At 47.3% G+C, this 20,835-nt stretch overlaps 1 protein-coding gene across 7 annotated transcripts; it reads right to left on the bottom strand.

The window, feature by feature from the left end:
* Positions 1-74: 74 nt before the first annotated feature.
* Positions 75-17,112, bottom strand: LOC146355778 (zinc finger protein 875-like). Of its 7 annotated transcripts, none has more exons than XM_084830933.1 (6): positions 16,856-17,112; positions 13,977-14,157; positions 11,446-11,572; positions 8,681-8,826; positions 4,425-4,533; positions 75-2,941 (listed from the first exon to the last, which is right to left on the bottom strand). In XM_084830933.1, the coding sequence occupies exons 2-6, from the start codon at positions 14,067-14,069 to the stop codon at positions 2,130-2,132; spliced, it is 1,287 nt and encodes a 428-aa protein (XP_084687059.1). In that variant the 5' UTR covers positions 14,070-14,157; positions 16,856-17,112; the 3' UTR covers positions 75-2,129. The 7 variants fall into 7 exon arrangements, with proteins under 7 accessions (XP_084687059.1, XP_084687060.1, XP_084687061.1 ...); XM_084830934.1 differs by having other exon boundaries at positions 13,977-14,136; XM_084830935.1 differs by having other exon boundaries at positions 17,083-17,112.
* Positions 17,113-20,835: the final 3,723 nt, after the last annotated feature.

Raw genomic sequence — 20,835 nt, 5'->3', positions numbered from 1 at the left:
CATCCTTCTGGTTAACAGCCAGATGTGCTGACCGATTGTGCCACAGAGACCTGGGCAGTGCTGCCTCTCAATGTCACGTTACACTCACCCAATTATCTACGAGTGATGGGAAGTCATCGGGACACAGTAGATTCACCTGGATTTATTGGCCTTTCAAAGGAAGACACTGGAGGCTTACTCGCTTTTTGTAATATTTGACTTTATTTACAATGTACAGCTTGAGCGTTGGTGGAGGTACTGCTTAGACACTCTGACCTCTTGGGTCTTAGAAATTAGGGTGCTGGGGCTATTTTTTTTTAAAGGCAAACTTTAAATAGAAAACTCCCTGGAAAAGACCCTGATGCTGGGAAAGACTGAAGGCCAAAGGAGAAGGGGACAGCAGAGGATGAGATGGCTAGATAGCATCACCGATGCAATGAATATGGACTTGAGCACGCTCCGGGAGAGAGCGCAGGACAGGAAGGCCTGGCATGCTATGGTCCATGGGGTCATGAAGAGTCGGACATGACTGAACGACTGAACAACAACAACAACACTTTTTATCGCAGGCTGCTATTCACCTTTATGGGGGGCCTTAAGGTAATAGGGTCAGTGCTGGGCCCAGCCTACATGGCAGAGGGGGAACATGTGTGTAGGGGTGGGCGAACAAACAATGTCTGAGATTGTTAGAATTCCCCCAACATCGTCTCGCCGCTTGTCTATTGCCTGATTGCTGTTCGCATTTGCAATCACCACTCACTCTGCACAAATGGGGAATTTGCACAAATGGAGCAGCGATTGAATGTGAAATTTGCGCAAATGTCCCCAAATATACATGACTCCATAGATTAAAGCTGGTCTTTCGCTCTGCAGGGGGAAAGCTGCGCAAATCTGAACTGGGAAAGTTGTGCTAATCCAACACGAGCACCTCTTGCGATTATGTTTGGTGGACACATGTTCGCGATGGGATTCGGGGCTTCAAACAGGGTCCACTTGCATGTTTTGTGAGCAAAAATGACATTCCCATACATCACTACATGTGTGCCTGTTTGTGAAGTGCACAGGGATATATTGCACCCTACAGGAGTTGCAATATTCGAGCCCCTCATACCCTCACCCAGATCCCCATGTGTTTGCGTGAGACACACTCACACACCCCATCAAAACAATTGCCCATAATAATGGCTGGTTACTGGAGCCTGTCCTGCTCTAAACTGTTTTATCAACATGTGAAATTTTCAGGGGCAGTTTCTCGCATGAGAATCTGAGCTCCAACAGAAGGTTCTGTTACTACCTTAAAAAAAAAATCTCCTAGGGCTATCCTTCAATTGACACCCTAACTTTCTGAATCATTTTAGAGACATCCATTCCAGTGTGGATTTTCGGATAATTACCAAAATTGGTGCAGAGAAGGAAATCGGTTTTCTAAGGCTTGGCCTCAGAAACTTCAGTCTAGATTCCTGGCCTTATAGACACCACAAAATGAGGTGGTGCAGTGGACATTACCACTTCAGACTGTAAATAGCAAATTGCACTTTTGAATGCTCCCTCACATGAAGAAATCCCTCCAAGCCGAAAACTAGCACAACAGGGAGCAAGCCATGCTAGAACCTTTCGTGTGATGTTTCTAGGTTTCTACTTGCAGGGAGATTTAAAAAAAATATTTTTTAGTGTTTAAAAATGTTAAGGTTTGTTTTTAAGTTTGCTTCCTGTCTGAGAGATTTTAAAAGTGGTATGCTGCAGTCCGAAATGCTACCGTTAATTCTTCTTTCTCACCCTGCTCCATGTGTAAGCCAAGCTATGATCTTGGCATTTGCCACAATTTTATACTCTCCAGAAAGTTCTCCCCTGTGTGAGATTTTTACAGAGATGCTCTCCTACGTCGAGTTCTCTTGTGTGCAATTCAAAGGGATACTTGCAGACTGATGTTTTTGCCACAGTTTGAACACTTTGATGCCTCCTCTCCTGAACGCATTTCCTTGTGGGAGAAAAAAGCAAGAGCATTGAGGGAACACAGTTTCCGCACTATGAGCATTTATTACAGCATCATCCAATTTTTAACAAAACCTGATCTTTGGCTGAGAAGCTATTTCCACAGCATGAAAACTGGTAAGAATTCCCCCTCTCCTGCATTGTCAACACCTGATGAATCATACGAGGAGAACCCATACTGAAGCTGGCCCCACACTCGGGACATTGCTATCGCAGGGTCTCTCCCCCACATGGATTCTCTTGTGTCTTTCGAGGGCCGTTTTCCGTGTGTAGCTTTTCCCACACTCGGGGCACTGGTGGGGCTTCTCGCCTGTGTGGGTTCTCCGATGTCTAATAAGGTTCGATTTCCAACTGAAGCGTTCCCCACACACAGAGCACTGGCACGCCTGCTCTCTGGAGTGAGCTCGCTGGTGTGCCACCGGGAAAGCCCTCTGCCGGAAGCATTTGCTGCAATCCGAATCACACCGGTGCGGCTTCTCGCCCTGGTGGTTTTTCTTGTGAGTCAGGAGGTCGATGCGATGAGAGAACCGCTTCTCGCACTGCGAGCACTGATAGATTTTCTCCCCGATGTGGGCTCTCTCATGGGCAACCAGGTCCAAACTCTCATCGAAACACTTCCCGCAATAGGAGCACTTGTAGGTTTTTTCTCCGTCCGTTTGTGTGCTCCGATTTTCCGCAAGCTCGGGGCTTCTCACACGTTCCGGGCCGCCCCTCCTTCTTTCATAGCTGCTCAAGAGTCCCCCATGGAAGGTCCACCTGTGTACATTTGTAGCCCCTTCCTCACAAAGCAAGCCTAGTTCGGGCTTACTCTCCTGCAGGGTTTCTATCTCCCACTTAACTCTAGGAGCCTCCTCTGCTTCGGGGCTTTGAAAACATTTCTCAGTGGCTTTTTCCAGAGATATCATACTGGTACTCCTTTGCTTGGGGCTTTCTGGCCAAAAGGGCACCTCCACCGCTTGGTTACCGTTTCCTGGAACCAACAGAGAATAATGACATGAGAGGGGGAGAGAAGGAGCATTTGATTTTTTAAAATTGATCTAAAACCAGGACTGCAATATTTAGTTGATTAATCAGGCTTGGTGTTAGTACCAGGCATGCCAGGGCCACTGCCAGGGCCCAGCAGGGCCCACCAGCCCTGCTGATTCAGTTCCTTAGAATTAGGAACCTAATTCCTTCATTCGTTCCAGTTCCATTCCACCCAACAGCCAAAGCTCTCGGCGAGGTTTACAAAGATTAAAACAATACAGTACAACATAAGATAAAACCAGTTATGTACAAAAATATAACCCTTTCTAACAATCAGCAATAAATCATAGGCCTCGTTAAAAACTTTTATCACATGCTGTCAAATGTCTGGGAGTAGAGGAAAGTCTTAACCTGGTGCCAAAAAGATGACCATGTTGGCACCAGGAGGACCTCCACTTGGAGTGTTCCAGAATCTGGAGGCCAAGACCAAATAGGCCCTCTCCCGTGTTGCCATCCTCTGAGCCTCCCTTGGAGAAGGAGAGCCTCAGATGATGATTGTAGCATATGGGTAGGTTCATACTGGGAAAAGTGCTCCATCAGATGTTGCGGTATTTTAAATCACCCATAATGCCCTGGAGTGACACAGGGTCTGGAGCTCCAGGGCATTGTGGAAACTTTAAGTGGCTGATTCTAGTCACCACTGGAGTATCATTAGCTGGTAACACTGAAGCCCACTATGACAGAGAGGTTTAATCAGGGGCTAAACAGAGCTTCCATGTTCAGAGGCAGTATATTTATGAATACCAGCTACTTGGGAGTAACAATGGGAGAGGGTTATTGCACTCATGCCCTGCTTGTGGGCTTCCCAAGAGGCATCTGGCTGGCCACCATGGGAAGCAGAATGCTGGACTAAAGGGGCCCTTGGTCCCATCTACCAGGGCTCTTCTTACGTTCTTAACACACTTAAAGGTAGATCCATAAAAATTATGCACAAATAGAAGAGAAACGTCTCGGAATGCTGAAACAAAGCAGGAGAGCATCCAAAATAGATCCATGAATAGAAGAGAAACGTCTCAGGATGCGGAAACAAAGATTTTATTTGAAAAAAAAAGTCCAACGTGTCTCGGCCTATTTGTATTTTAAGGCCTTCTGCAGGGAGTTATAAAAATGTCTGCAGAAATTCTTATAATAAATATTCCCTACTAAAAGTAACTGGCAGCTTACTAGGAGATATTTATTATAAGAATTTTTGCAGACATTTTTATAACCCCCTGCAGAAGGCCTTAAAATACAAACAGGCTGAAACACGTTGGGCTTTTTTTAACAAATAAAATCTTCGTTTCAGCATCCCAAAACATTTCTATTTGTGGGTCTATTTTAGATGCTCTCCTCCTTTTGCACTTTTGTTTTTTCTCTCCATAAAAATGATGAATGCACTGCAGGAGCTTTCCTTCATCCCTGGATGTGTGCCCCCCTATAACCCTTACCCAGGAAGTCTCCTTCTTGCTTGGCCTCCGCTGAGAGCTGCATCTTCACTGTATCCAATGGATCTTGCTCCAGGGAGGAGGGCTTGACCTCTGCCACAGGCCTCCATACCTAAAACGGAAGGAATGCAATCCCTCAGCAGGAGACTTCAAAGGATGGTGCCAGAAGAATAGGGAAAGCCCCTGTTCTCTGCGCATTGTCCGCACCCCACAACTCCCCCTCATACGCACTGTGCACGATCAATGCCAACAACGAAAGAAGCAGGAATAAGGCCTGGGTTTGCTCTCCGTCCTTATCCATCATACAAAGAGGGAGGAAATAGTCCGATATGAGCAGATCCCCTCCGACATTTCACAAAGAAACCTGCTTTACACTAGGTCAGACTGTTTGTCCACCTAGCCTTGTATTTAGGGACGGTCCAAGATGTTTTGCTGCCTGAGGCAGAGCAACAAATGCTGCCCCCCTCCCCGCTCCAAGATGCACAGCACCCAAGGCCAACCAAATTATTTTGGCACCTGAGGCAGAAAATCCCACCACCACCTCTTCCCCTCCCTGGCAGTAAAAGAAGAATGACTCAGGGTGCAATCCTATGCATGTATAGACCGAAAAAAGTCCTACAGCTCCCAGCATCCCCCAGCCAGCCATGGCTGGCTGGGGAATGCTGTGAGCTGTAGGACTTTCTTCGGTCTAAACATACACAGGCTTGTGCTGTAAGTTAAGTCCCATTGATTTCAATGAGGCTACTCTAACGATGACTAAGTTTAGATCCAACCCACTAATAAATTCATTAAGTAATCATTTGCTGCCTCCTCTCGAAACCAGAATTCTGCTGCTTGAGGCGGCCGCCTCACTCTCCCCAATGGTAGGGCCGGCCCTGCCTGTATTACACACTCCGACTGGCAGCTGCAGGTCTCCAGAGTCTCAGGCAGAGAAGGGTCTTCCCAGTCCCCTGCCTCCTGATCTTTTTCCACTGGAGAGGCTGGCGACTGACCCCCCTGAGACCTTCTGCATGAAAAAGAGGTCCTCCACCAGTGTGCTACAGTCCCAATACAAATAGGGGAGGGACTGTATGCAGAACATTCGCATTCCAAACATCTCTCCCTTCAAAGCATCTCTCATTTTGCCCCAGGGATCACTGCCTGAGACCCCTCTCCCTCCCTCTCAGGTCCTGCACATTGCTAAAGGCTTTTTCCTTTGCCTGCCATTTGTTTCCTCTGAAATAGGCTGCCCAGCATCGGTTTCTGAAGGAAGGAATCCCTCTGTCTGGTTAGATGATTATAAGGTGGGGATGGATGTGACACTAATGCTGGGATTGTGCCTCCATGCGCATGCATTTCTATCCACGTGCACTAAAGCTAAGGTGCAACTCCTAGAGTCCAGGAGGAGCTGGAACAGTGTTCCAATTACTGCAGGGGGGAGCTGTGTGTGTGTGTGTGTGGGGGGGGGGGACTTAATGAAACCCACAAACCCCACCCAGCTTCAGCTCTGTTTGGGCCAAATCACACCTCCCTCCTCCCATAGCCTCCTAAAAGAAGAATGAGTAAAGAAGTTGAAACTTGAAGAATAGTTGCAAAACATGGCTGCAACTGGTTGTTTTTTTAAGGCACCACCAGCGTCTCCCCCAAAAGCAAGATCTGGAAGAAATATCCACACATTTACCAAGACCAAGAAAACAGAGGTTGTCCACAGTCAATGGGGGCAACTGGAGAGTATGCAGACATTCCCAGGTGCCGTATCTTATTATAATTTCCAGACCAAATGTCCTCCACCTGGCCTGAGCAAAGGAGCAGTGTTAGCATCCCTTCCATCTGTTCAATTTTTGACTGCCTTATTTTTTGTTAATTGCATTTCTAGCCAATTTTATCCCTGTGGAAGTCTGCACTACACACACACACACACACACACACACACAGAGTCTGGGCCAGAAATACTGGAACAAAGATAACTGTTTTGGCAGTTGGCCTCTGTACACCACCACATTTAAGTTGAAAGGAAACACACCCAGATGGGAGCGAAGTCAGGACTTTCAACTGTAATTCAAAGGGTTTGACACAAGTGGGGCACTAACCATTCAGGAAGTACAGCCAGTGGCATACACACACACTCATCGTTGGTGGCTCATAAGTAATGGAACAAAACAACACCATTTCAAACTTAAGGATCGCCTTTAATTCTTGGATGAAAATCCTTTGCAGTCAATGACTGCCTGAAGTCTGGAACCCAAATGTTGAGTTTCTTCCCTCGAGATGCTTTCCCAGGCCTTCACTGCAGCTGTCTTCAGGGGCTGCTTGTTTGTGGGTCTTTCTGCCTTCAGTCTTGTCTTCAGGAAGTGAAAAGCATGCTCTATTGGGTTGAGATCAGGTGACTGACCTGGCCATTGCATCCCACTTCTTTGCCTTCAGAAACTCTTGGGTAGCTTTTGCTGTATGTTTTGGGTCATTATCCATCTGCCATATGAAGCGGCGTCCTATCAGTTTGGCAGCATTCGTCTGAATCTGAGCAGAAAGTATAGCCCAATACACTTCAGAATTCATCCTGCTGCTTTTATCAGCACTCAGGTCATCAATAAACACTAGTGACCCGGTTCCATTGGCAGCCATACATGCCTATGCCATAACACTGCCTCCACCATGATATGGTATGCTTTGGATCATGAGCTGTTCCTTTCCTTCTCTACACTTTTCTCTTCCCATCATTCTGGTACAAGTTAATCTTGGTTTCATCAGTCCAAAGATTCTTATTCCAGAACTGGGCAGGCTTTTTTAGCTGTTTGCTGGCAAAGGCTAACCTGGCCTGTCTGTTCTTGAGTGTTACCAGTGGTTTGCACCTTGTTGTGAAGCCTCTGCATTTACATTCATAAAGCTGTCTCTTGACTGTAGATGTTGACAATAGCATGCCTACCTCCTCAAGAGCGTTTTTGACCTAGCTAGATGTTGTGAAAGGGTTCCTCTTCACCATGAGCAGAATTCTGCGGTCACCCACTTTAGTTGTCTTCTGTGGTCTTCCAGGCCTTTTGCTGTTGCTGAGCTTGCCAGTTAATTCCTTCTTTTTCAGGATGTTCCGAACTGTTGTATTGACCACTCCTACTGTTTTTGCTATCTCTCTGATGGGTCTATGTTGTTTCCTCAGCCTAATGATGGCCTCCTTCACTTGCATGGACACCTCTTTGGACCTCATGTTGGGAGTTCCAGTGAACAGCTACCAAATGCAAATGTAACACTCAGAACCACCTCCAGGCCTTTTCTCTGCTTGATTGGCCATGGGGTACCCAGGAAACAGGCCCCACCTGGTCATGCAGCTGCTTGTCAGCCATTCATTCCATTACTTATGAGCCCCCAACGATGGGTGTGTGTGTATGCCACTGGCTGTACTTCCTGAATAGTTCGTGCCCCACTTTTGTCAAACCCCTTTCAGCTGAAAGTCCCGACTTCGCTCCCATCTGGGTGTGTTTCCTTTCAACTTAAATGTGGTGGTGTACAGAGGCCAACTGCCAAAACAGTTATCCTTGTTCCAATATTTCTGGCCCTGACTATATATGAGAAGTCTGCACATTAGGATCTGTAAAATTGCATTTACTCACACCGTATGTGTGCTATTTGATTAGTTGTTGAGTGGATACTCAACTAGACAGCCCGTGACAGGCTCTCCCCACAAAAGCCTGGTGCCCCAACTGTTCGCCCATCGCCTAAACCTGTCCCTGCCCAGGTAGCTCAGAACTCTGTTTTCCCACACTGAATGAGAAGAGCAGAGTTCTGGGTCTTTTAGGGCCAGGATGGGCAGAAGTTAGATCCCCAGAGTTTTTGGACTTCACTTCCAGAAGCCCTTGCTAGCATGGCCAATGGTCAGAGGAATGCTGGGAACTGAAGTCCAAAACACCCAGAGGTCTACTTTCTGCCCACCCCTGTTTCAAGGTAAACTGGGGGTTAGATCATCTCACTTTTTCTTCTGGTCTCTCTTGCATTTCCATGCTGATGCTGTCCTCCTCAGCCAAAATTTCTTCCTTCACATTCACAAAATTAACCAGGCTCCCATGGGCATCACAGCTGAGGCCTGGCAGAGTTTGCTTCACACCTTCTCCACTAGGCCACTGACTGTGATGAGCGACCCCCTTCAAAGAGGCCAGGAAATCCTTCACATCATACTCCAAAGGAGGCTGAGGGGCTGCCTCTCCCACGTAAGGGGCTGCCACCGTCTTCAGGAAGGACAGGAACTGATCTTCCCATTCCCATTGCAACCCGGCAGCTGGGTTTTTCTCAACCTGTTGCCGAGCTGCTCCAGTCAGAACCTCGTTGTCGATCCCAAGTTGGACAACCGGGGCTCCTTCTCTCTCCGTTCTCTCCCTGCGTTCGTGAGCTGCTGCTGGTTCCTGTTCTTCCATGTTTATTCCTGGCTGCAGCTCCTGGACTGAAAAGGAAAGTGACGCAAATTTTGGACTACAGTATCAATCTCAAAACAAGGGTTAAATCAATTTTCCAATTCAAACAAGTTTATTGTACTAGCCAAAGGCCATGACAAATACATTAAGATATATATACATATACAAAAGTACAAAATTTCAAATGTTACAAATACAGACAAATTATAAATTTCCATTGAGGAAAGAGCGACAGGCTCTCTTGAGGCCTAACGCACACACAAACAGCAGACAAGGCAGTAAAATGTCCTAGACTCAGCGTCAGAAGCTGTTCCTTTGGGCTAATGCAGGACCCAAGTGCCCCAGCGAGGCCCAGTGGTCCTCAAGGCCACTTTGGCCACCCCGTCTGCCTGTTCCCTGGGCTGCGGGCTTATCTGGCAGCAGTGTCTCAATCCCGGATGCCACCCGCTTGTTTAAGTTTCCCACAGCATCCTTAAACATAGCGTCACTGCAGAGCATTGTGGGAAATGTAAAGGATGGATGACTTTCCAGATCCAGCAGCTGCCATCAAGGAAGCCCAAGGCAGGGGGAGAGACCACAGATGGGGGGAGCATACCAACAGGCACCTTGTGGGGGGGGGGGTGTCAAACTTGGAGCGGGTTCTGCTTGGGCTGTACAACATCAGACTGCAGGTGGGGACATCAGATGGTTCAATGCACCCCCATGGCAATGCTAACACGACAACCATTAAAAAAAAAAATGTTTCACTGTGCAGGGGTGGACAACCTGCAGCCTCCCAGATACTGTTGTGTCCCCAGCTCCCACCACCCCGACCCTTGTCCTTGGTGGCTGGGGCTGATGGGAATTGGAGTCCAGTATCATCTGGACAGTCACGGGTTGCCCACCCCTGCTTTTCCCAGTCTTCCTGTGCTAACAGGTCAGGTATGGGGGACATGCAGCCTGCCAGATGTTGCTGGACTCCAGCTCCTATCATCCATCACCACTGGCTATGCTGACTAGGACTGATGGGAATTGCAGTCCACCAACGTCCAGAGGTCCACACGTTTCCCATTTACTAAGTTTTTATTTGATTATTTAAAAAATAATAATTCTGAAATCTTTGTAAGCTGCCTTGATTGGCTTCGGAAAGGCAGTACAGAAATACAATCCATCCAGTCAATAATAATAGGTGTTGAAATCCTTCGTGCGTGGGTTTCGCTCACAATTACCCACGGCTAAGAGCAGCCAGAGTGTTTATCTGAGAAACAAATTCACAGTCATCTTATGTCCGGGACAAATGCCATGAGAACTAGTAAGAACCTAAGAAGGGCTGTGCTGGATCAGAACAAAGGGCTATCGAGACAAGGATTCTAGTCCCACAGCAGCCAGTTGGATGCCCGAAAGGGAGGCCCACAAGCAGGACACGAGTGCAACAGCATTTCCACCCAGCTAATGCTGTCTCCTCTGCACCCTCTTCCAACTAGTGACCTACGGGATTCTCACCCCAGTTCCCCTCTCCTACGTACCTTAGCATCCCGTTCTCCGAGCGTTCTCCTCCCCACAAACCCAAACCATAGTTCATTACAGCCTCGGCCAGGCCCAGGGAAAGAAAAAGCTTACTGACCCCATCTGACCCTATGCTGGCCTCCCTTTCCCCCTCCTCCTGTCAGCAGCTGCCCGGGCAGCCCAGGGCAAACACCAGAAGCTCCTGGCTCAGCCCGCTGCTGCTGCCCCCATGAGGCGAACCACAGAAGCTACAGTTGGAGGATCGCACTTCCCCAACTGGTGAACTCCAGCTGTGTTGAACTACAACTCCCAGGCCAGCCATGTCTTTCTACAGGCAACTATCATCTGACCTGGTTCTCCGATTATGACCTCCAGGCTCTGACCTCTACCTTTTGATTCCTGGCTCCCACTGAGTCTTAAGGATCAGGCCTGACACCTCCATGTTCTCCATTGCCAGTTGCGTTCTTTCTCTCTCTCTTTTTCAGCCTTACCTACCTACCTCACAGGGTTGTTGTGCAGATAAAATGTATTTATTTTTACGTATTTCTGAAATGTATTAGTTGTCTTATAGCAGGGGTGGGAAACCTCTCTCAGCCTGAGGGCTGCATCCATTTCAGAAAAGCTCTTAGGGGCTACATCCCAGAGGTGGGCAGAGTCGGAGGCAAAATGGGTTGGAGCCAAAACTACCAGCATATTTCAGCTTAGGGCTCTTACTTTCAGTAACACAACTTTAGAAGCAGGATTTCAACCTTTTAGAATGGGGAAAAACTGCACAAAAGCCCGGAAACCACTGAATGATTAGTGGTTCGGCAAAAGTGGCCGGGGTGAGAAAAGTGGGCGTGGTGAGAAAAGGGTATGTGGCTAACTGGGAAACCCCAGAGGGCCAAACTGGGACCAGGAGGGTCAAAATTGGCCCCTGGATGTGTGGTTCCTCACCCCCGCCCTATAGCGAAAAGCTCTCTGGGTGACATACAATAAAAACATGAACAGAGCACTGGGGGTGGATTTCTTTTTAATGGGGGCCTCAGAGTTGCACCCAGGGAAACCAGTTACTGACACTGGCTCTGGCCGGGTGACATCCCTGCAACACACCAATCAAAAACAGCAAGGACAAAAACGTGAGCCTTTAGCTCCTACTCAGCACAGAGCAGAGGGATGCTTACCCAGAGAGGCCACGGTCCCATAATTCTCTGCCATGACTTCTCGGTAGAGAGTCCTCTGGCTTGGATCCAGCAGAGCCCATTCCTCCTGGGTGAAATACACGGCCACCTCTTCAAAGGTCACAGGTCCCTGTTCAGGGAAAAAAACAAATCATCCCCATGAAGCCGTCTTCTCCTTAGTCACCCAGCTGACCCATTAGCCAAGTATCGCCTACCCCAAGTTGCAGGAGCTCCCTAAGGAACCTCCGGCCCACGGGCCAAATCCAGCCCAGCTGGGGTCCCAAGCTGGCCCTCTGGAGTTCACCAGATGGCCCCGCCCCTTCCCTTGGCCCCGCCCCCTTCACCCCACCGCTAATTGTTTCATGGCTTCCCAGCTTTTGTGTGCTTTTCCAAATATTAAAGGTTGAGATACCTCTCCTAAGGCTTAGCTGTTTGCAGTAAGAGCTTGACGCTACAACCTGGTGGTATTTTTTGTATTTTTGTCACCACCGCTATCGCCTTCAGGCCCTGCCCACCACTGGAATGTGGCCCCCAAGAGCCACTCCAAAACTGGATTCGGCCCTTCGGCTAAAGGAGGGTCAACGCTTCAGGGAAAGGATCTTTCCCAGACCCTCTGTCCAGGATGCTGTTTCAGCTGGAGATGCCATGGCCCAAACCTGGGTCAGACTGAGGGTCCAGCATCCGGCTTCTGATTGTGGGCACCTGGGAGGCCACTAACAAGGCCTGAAGGACAACAGTCCTCTCCCATTGGCTGCTCCCCAGTGACTGGGACTCCAAGGTACACGGCCTGGAATTTCGAGGCTCTTTAGCTCTCAGCCACTGACAAATCTCCTTTTACACAAGGGGCACTGCAACAGCTTGTGGCAGGGAGGTCTATCTGTTCATTATGCACTGTGTAAAGAGGCACTTTCTTTTATCTGCCCTGAACCTACTGCCAGTCAGTTTCAATTGGCGATCCAGAGTTGGGGGGTCGTGATAAGAGGAGGAAAACATTTCTCTCCATTTTCTCCACACCATGCTTAACCACTCCCCTTTAATAGTGAACTTAGACTGTTGAGTGCTGATGACTATGTAGACAAAACAGAGCCACTGAGAAATAAGAGGAAGATATCAGCATGCTAAAGGTTTGCAGATGCACAGTAAAAAATAAAATAAATAAAAAAATAAAACCTAATGAGGCAAATAAAGAAAACCTGCAATGACGACTGAGCATGCTCAGTAACCATGTTAGTTAAATGGGGAGGGAAGGGGGGAGAGACAGACAGACAGAAGAAAAGTAGAAGTATAGAATGGAGCATCATGGAGGATGGCATGGCTGGCACCCTGAACCGTGCACTCCTGCTAGTGGGTGAAGATACACTGCAATGATTTGTTGCAGGTCTCAATTACTGTATATAAACCTCCATTGTGCGCTCCCCTACCCCCCGTCACCCTTTTTCTAGACATAAAAGACGTCCCAAACACGTTAACCTTTTCTCATGGGGAAGGCACTCCAAACCCCTGACCACTGAACTTGGGCTCAAACTCCTTGCAAATAAACATTCACAAGAAGCTTGCAAGCACAGGTGCATGGTTCATGAGGACTAGAGAGTTCTGGCCACCACACCTAAAAAAAAAAGATATTGTAGAGCTGGAAAAAGTGCAGAAAAGGGCAACTAAAATGTTCATGGAGCTGGAGCATCTCCCATATCAGAGAAGGTCACAACAACTGGGATTGTTTAGCTTGGAAAAAAGGAGGGTGAGGGGAGACATGATAGACATCTACAAAATTATGCATGGTGTGGAGAATGTGGAGAGGGAGACAATTTTCTCCCGCTTCCATAATACTAGAATCCAGTGAGGTCATCCCATGAAGCTGGTTGGTGGGAGACTCCGGACAGGTAAAAGGAAGGGCTTCGTCACACAGCGCAGAGTTAAAACTATGGAATTTGCTACCACAGGATGCAGTGATGGCCACCAATTTGGATGGCTTTAAAAGGGGGTTGGACAAATTCATGCAGGAGTAGGCTATCAATGGCTACTAGTCCTGATGGCTCTATGGTACCTCCGGTATCTGAGGCAATATTTCTATGTTGCTGGGGAACATGGGCAGGAGGGTGCTGCTGCACTCATGTCCTGCTTGTGGATTCCTGGTCGACAGCTGGTCGGACACTGTGTGAACAGAATGCTGGACTACATGGACCCTTGGTCTGATCCAGCAGGGCTCTTATGTTCTTGACCCCCTTGGAACTACCAAGGAGCAACACCCACACCTGGTTTTCCTGCTTCCCGTCCCCTAGCTGACCCAGTAGAAAACCTTTTCCCAGGGCCACATTCCCTGACCCAATGCTGCATTTCCTGGGGCAAAAGAACCAGGAACAGCTCCAAGAGCACCAGGTCCAAAATCTGCCTCTTTGTGTGCTTCTCTGCTTTCAGCCGCTGGTGGCAAAGATCTCCCGGGGTGCTCAGCCTCCCAGCACGAGGAATTGCCTGAAGCACTGGCAGTGTACATCTAACCCAATCATTTCCTCTTCCAGGATTGGCCAAGTACTTACCCAGAATCCTCTGCTCATCCCAGCGTGGGATACCAGAATTCCTTCAACTGCTCCCTTCCTTGGTTCAGGAGATGCTGAGTGTTGCTCATCCATTTTGTATGCCTTGTTCCAGCGCAACCTTCGAAGGGAAACTCAAGGCTGAAGGATCTCCTTGGCTCATCTGGATAGAGAACGGGACTTTCTTTAGAGAGAAGAAATACTAAGAATCAGTGAACATGGATAGAGATTCTGAAGCCATGCCCCATGAAAGGACCTGAATCATTGCACCTTGACAAATTAAACCACCATTTTGGATTCGTCCACCATTATAGAAACACAGTGTTGGAAGTCACCTTGAAGGTCATCTAGTCCAACCCCCTGCTTAATGCAGATCCTGCAGTGCAGGGTGCAGCTGCACCATCCCTGACAGACGGCCGTCTGAGGTTTGCTTAAATACCTTCTGCAAATGAAAACCAACCTCCACCCAAGGTAGTCTGTTCACTGCCCTACAACCCTCGCTGTTAGGAAGTTCCTCCCAATGTTCAGCCGAAATCCACTTCCCTGCAATTTCCACCCCTTGGTTCTAGTCCTGCCCTCCAGAGTAAGAAAGAACAAGTCTGCTCCTTCTTTTGCATGGCAGCCTTTCAGATATTTGAAGACCGCTATCGTGTTTCCCCTTAATCTTCTCTTCTCCTGGATAAACATACCCAGCTGTTTCAACCATTCCTCAGAGGACTTGGTTTCTAGACCCCTCACCATCCTGGTAGGTCTTCTCTGGATGTGCCCCAACTTCTCAATGCCCTTCTTAAAATATGGCACCCAGAATTGGACACAGCACTCCATTCTTTGCCCCTTGGATCAAGGAGGCCCTGCGTGGCATTGATTATTATTATTATATTTATTTATATCCCACCTTTTCCCCAAAACTGGGACTCAAGGCGGCCTTACAACATTAAAACTGCTACAATTAAAACCTATAAATAGAAATATAAATACAACTGTATAAAAGTTAAAAATATAATTAAATCATCAATATTAAAATTGTAAAGATATTAAAAGATTAAAAGTTGCAATTGATTCCACCATCACGGCCAATAAGTGGGTAGCAACACCGTTCCAGGGAAAGAATACGGACTTAGCACATGGGATTTCCTGACACAATCCCGGTGCATGGGAGAATCCAGGAAATCTCACCACTGGAGGAACAAAGGAAGCTGCTTTCCACTAGGATGGCCAGTATTGGTCCATCTAGCTAAATTCAGCCTTCCCTCAACCTGGTGCCCTCCAAACATGTTGGACTACAACACTCATCATTCCTGACCAGCATGCCTATGCTGGCTGAGGGTGATGGGAGTTTATTTATTATTTATTTATTGCATTTATATCCCGCCTTTTTTCCTCCAAGGAACCCAAGGCGGCATACATAATCCTCCTCCTCTCCATTGTATTCTCACAACAACAACCCTGTGAGGTAGGTTGGGCTGAGAGTCTGTGACTGACCGAAAGTCACCCAGTGAGCTTCCATGGCTAAGTGGGGACTAGAACACAGATCTCCCAGCTCCCAGTCCAACACTCTCACCACTACACCACACTGGTTCTCCAACATGTCTGCAGGGGGCCAGGTTGGGGGAAGGCTGGTCTCCTACAATTGGTAGTGACTCTCCAGGGTCTCAGGTAGAAAAGGTTCAGGTAGGTGGGTCTCACCAACTACATGAAACTTTTAAAAACTAGAAAGGCCAAGGATTGAACCTGGGGCCTTTCTGCATGCAAAGCAGGTGCTCTATCACTGAGGTACAGTCCTTCCCAAGAAAGGACAGCCCCACCCTGAGGCTTGACTTACTGGGCAATGGGAAAGCAATATTAGCTGGACTATTTCACAGTTGCAATGATAATGGCTGCCCATTGCTCTGGAAGGCAATTGCAAAAACACACATGCATCAGTTTATATGTGGAAATGTCTCCAATACGAATCTGAGTTCTAGAGGTGAGGGCAGACTATTCCCCAGATATCAAAAGCTGAGGAGATCAAAGCTTAGAAAAGGTGGGAAATAAATATATTAAGTAAATAAAAAGCAGCAACAGCTATCACTCTCTTTAATAGCCAACTCAAGTGGTGAGTGCTGGTGGAAATGGACAGGGAGGGAATGGAATGGCTTGCTGCAGGAGGGCTTGGCCAGCCGGCTGGAACCCTGAACAGCAGCACTTCTATGAGAAAGGGAGAATACACAGCAACAGTTTGTGGCAGGTCCCAGTTGTTAAACATACTGTCTAAATGGAACAGAGGCAGAATATACTTCTGAATACCTGATACTGAGGACAGGCAAACAGGGGACAGCTTCTATCAGCTGGGTGCTTGCTGTGTGAAAAAGGATGCTTGGCAAAATGGGGTCTTTGGTCTGGTCCAGCGGGGCAGTTCTTACACCGAGCCCTCAGGTAGTTCGCATGTAGCCATGTCTGCCTTCCCTGGTCCTCCTGCACTTTTCATAAGAGGAGCCCCGCTGGATCAGGCCAAGGATCCATCTAGTCCAGCATTCTGTTCACACAGTGGCCAACCAGCTCCCCACGGGAAACCCACAAGCAGGGCATGAGCTCAACAGCACCCTCTTGCCCAAGTTCCCCAGCAACATAGCACACAACATAGGCATACTGCCACTGGTAGTGGAGGTAGGCTATAGCCATCAGGATTAATAGCCATCGATAGCCTTTTCCTCCAGGAATTTGCCCAACCCCCTTTGAAAGCCATCCAAATTGGTGGCCATCACTAGGTCTTGTGGTAGCGAATTCCACAGTTTAACTCTGTGCTGCGTGAAGAAGCCCTTCCTTTTATCTGTCCTGGATCTCCCACCAAGCATTTCCTCCTCCCTCAAACCACAAATCTCCCCCATGGACCTTTAACTCACCACCTCCGGGAACCAGCCTGTATCTTCTCCCAAAAGGTAATAAATAATGCAATAAATAAAAGGCAATTCACGGCTTCGGACGGGCTCTATCCTCAAAGCAGGCCTAAAGATAACTTCAAATGAACACCTCAAAAATAAATATATAATTCCAATTCCCCAGTTTGCAGGACAGGGCGGGAGCGCGGAAGCCCCGTCGCCCCGGGCGCTTCCAGCCTTAAAAAGCCCACCTGCCTCTGCCGCTCTTTCCCCTCCAAGCCGGAGGGAACTCCCACCATAGAGCTTCTGACGGATAGAGCGACGACCTCTATGATTGGCCCAGAGAGCAAGCCCACGGAGATAAAAAGGCTAGAGCAGCACACAGCCTGCTTCCCCGTTAAAAATCAACGGAAGTCGCCATTATTGGCCACGGCTCCCCGTGGAGGCAGCGCGGCGGCTCTCTAAACCTGCGTCGGAAGCTCAGTTGGAGCCCGGAAGTGCCTAGAGGGAGATGTGAGAGAAGTCGGAGAATGCACCGTAGACATAAAAGAAAAAATTAGACTAATCGCTAGCGGAGGGGATTTTCTGGTTCATTTTGAAGGGGCAAACTGATGCTTATAGCAGACAGTGAACGGAGGAATGTATCGTTGCAATGATTGGAGAGTAGCGGGAAGGAGTTTATGCTCCCCCCCTGCCCCGAATTCAAGTTGGGAGGAGACTTTTAAAAATTGAAGTTAGCCAGCAAATTCATTGCTTATAGTGCATATATTGATAGTCATCATGCATCAGTTGCAGTGCATTGTGCAATAAGTTAGTTATAATGCATAAGTGCGCCATTACCCCCAGAGAGGCCCATTTGTTGGGCACATCCTGTTTCACCCCCAAACTGTGGAATGTGCTCCCTCAAGAACTGCCATTGGCTCCCATTCCCTTGGCCGTCAGAATGGGAGTAAAGACACCTCTTCTCAATTTAGCCTTTTAAAATACGTAGTTTTAATGTCTTTACTTTTTAAAAAAATTGTTTGACAACAAAGGTCCGCATAGTTAAAGCAATGGTATTCCCCATAGTAACCTATGGCTGCGAGAGCTGGACCATAAGGAAGGCTGAGCGAAGGGAGATAGATGCTTCTGAACCGTGGTGCTGGAGGAAAATTCTGAGAGTGCCTTGGACTGCAAGAAGATCAAACCAGTCCATCCTCCCGGAAATAAAGCCAGACTGCTCACTTGAGGGAATGATATTAAGGGCAAAACTGAGGTACTTTGGCCACATAATGAGAAGACAGGACACCCCGGAGAAGATGCTGATGCTAGGGAAAGTGGAAGGCAAAAGGAAGAGGGGCCGACCAAGGGCAGGATGGATGGATGATATTCTGGAGGTGACAGACTCGACAGGAAGCTCTGGCGTGGGCTTCCATGAAGCCCATGACTTCCATGAAGTCATGAAGAGTCGGAAGTGACTGACCGAATAAACAACAACAACAACACACCGCCTTGATGGCTTTTTAGCAGATAAGGCAGTAATGTTAATAATAAATAAATAACAAGTAATAATGCATTGCACATTATTAAATAACAAGTAATAATTGCATTGCACAAGCTCTGGATCCACTACAGATGCAGTCAGTCCTAAGGTAAAATATGTAAGAAAGCTATAGAGACTAACAACAGAGTATTTAAAAATATATATTTTGAGCAAAACATTTCAGCCCTACAGGGTAAAAGCCAAAAGGTTTAACTCAACTCTGTTGTTAGTCTCTCCCTATATAGATATTTAATATCCATGCATGTCTAGTTTTATTCTCCCCACATCACGGGTAATAGTGGTGTAAGTAGTTAGAGAGTTGGACTAGGACTGCAGACAAATGGGTTGAAATCCTCACTCAGCCATGAAGCCTGCTGAATCAGTCTAAGTGCCTCCTCTTACTCGCTTCTTTGCTAAGCTAAATAGTCCCAGACAGTGTAACCTGTCCTCATAGGAGAGACCTCCTGATTATTTTAGTTCTCGTTTTCTGCCTTTTTCCCAACTCTACAATATCCTTTTTGAGATGTGGTAACCAGAACTCTCTCACTGGAAAAGACCTTGATGCTGGGAAAGATTGAAGGCAAAAGGAGAAGGGGACGGCAGAGGATGAGATGGCTAGATAGCATCACCGATGCAATGAATATGAACTTGAGCACACTCCGGGAGAGAGCAGAGGACAGGAAGGACTGGCGTGCTCTGGTCCCTGGGGTCACGAAGAGTCGGACACGACTTAACGACTGAACAACAACAACAACCAGAACTCTACACAGTATTCCAAGTGTGGTCTCACTCAGTGCACTCTAGGTCTTGGTGGGCCCTTGGGCAAGGTGCCCTCAATGGACCCACCCATCTGAGCGAGTCCACCTCCTTCTCGCGTCCATCTCTGGGTCCCATTCACTTGCCTTCTCCCTCTGGACTCAGTTTGTACAACTGCAGATTGGAGGGAGAGCACAAGGCAAATGTCAGATACCTACTGCTCTGTCTGCTAATGCTGGCCCCTGCTTACATGCTTGGAGAGGGCAGGTGAAAAAGCAGCGACAGTGAGGAGGCGGCAGAGGAGGAGGAGGGGCAGGAGGCCCTGAGGGTTGGCAGTAGCCCTCCTGCTGGGCAGGTGGTGCCCACCCATGCCTACCTCAGATGCTGGCCCAGGTTGCACTATAGATGTGACTAGAGATGTAAAATTTCTGGAAATTTTGAGGCCATGGGAAAAAAAAATGGTGCTTTCCTCTCTTTTTTTTAAATTGGAAATTTTGGAAAAATTGAAAAATAAGCAATACCAATTTTTTTAGCGCTCTTTACAGATCTAAAGTCACTTCAATGCTTTAAGACAGCTTTCCCCAACCTAATGCCCTCCAGATATTTTGGACTTCATCTCCCATCAGCCTCAGGCAGCATGGCCAATGGCCAGGAATGCTGGGCACTGTAGTCTAAAACATCCGGAGGGCACCATGTTTAGGAGGGCTGCTTTAGGAACATAGAGCAGCCTTTCTGTTTCTAAAGTTATTTTATGTATAACTTAGTTTGCTCATAAAATTATCTTTATATTTTAATACTTTTAAAAGTAAACTCAGCTAGTAAATTTGTAATTATTGTATGAATAGATTAAAACTACATTAAATGACTGCTTCAGCATCAGAAACACAGGACTCTATAGAACAAAGCCCAAGCTGTCAAGAACGCACAATGCTGACTCTGCTCACATGTTGGGAAACTGAGCATAAACGTCTATCAGTAAAATATACTTTAGGTCAATAATTTTAATAAGGAATGAAAGAACTAACTATGCTGGGAATCTTACAGATTAAAAAATATTTTCCCCCATGGCTTCATTATTTCCAGACATTTTACATCTCTAGTCTTCTTTCTATAAAAGTGTTCTTATTACATAGTTATTAGAAATCATTTTGCGGGGAGTAAAGGCTTGGTAACAATGCATAAATACCTTGTCTTAAATTCTAAAAGAAAATATTTTATAATCCAAAGCTGTTCAATTTTTCAGAAAAAAACGAAAACGGTCCTTGCAAAAAAAGGGGGGGAGTTTGTTTCCTAATTTTTCCAGGTTTTTTCTAGGCCTTCACATCTCTAGACGTGAATAGTGCTGGAATGCTGGTGTGAAGCAACCAGTCAGATTACACCATTTCCATTGGTCCTTGTTATCAGTTTGATGTAATTTGTCACTTAAGACAGTAGCCAAGGTGGTAAATAACAAGAGTATTAGATGAGGCAGTAGCCAATGGTGTCATTCCACGAACTGACATAGCACTAGCAGCAGAGCTCTGCTGAATCTTTCCATTGCACAAGCAGCTTGCACAAGCATAATGCGTAACTGCTTGCGGAACTGTCTTGCGCAAGTGTAACCTTAGTTGCATTCTTCTCTTGCGCATCGTTCAGAATTTAGTTTCCACTGCTGCAACATCATTTGTGCTAACGGAATGACACAGTTGGATACTGCCCAAGGAGTTCCACAGCAAATTCAAGAGAA

The sequence above is a fragment of the Heloderma suspectum genome, chromosome 2 (genome assembly GCF_057233095.1).
Source record: "Heloderma suspectum isolate Gila_16-S chromosome 2, 16-S_ref, whole genome shotgun sequence".
Classification (NCBI taxonomy): domain Eukaryota; kingdom Metazoa; phylum Chordata; class Lepidosauria; order Squamata; family Helodermatidae; genus Heloderma; species Heloderma suspectum.
This window is presented reverse-complemented; position numbering and strand designations above follow the sequence as displayed.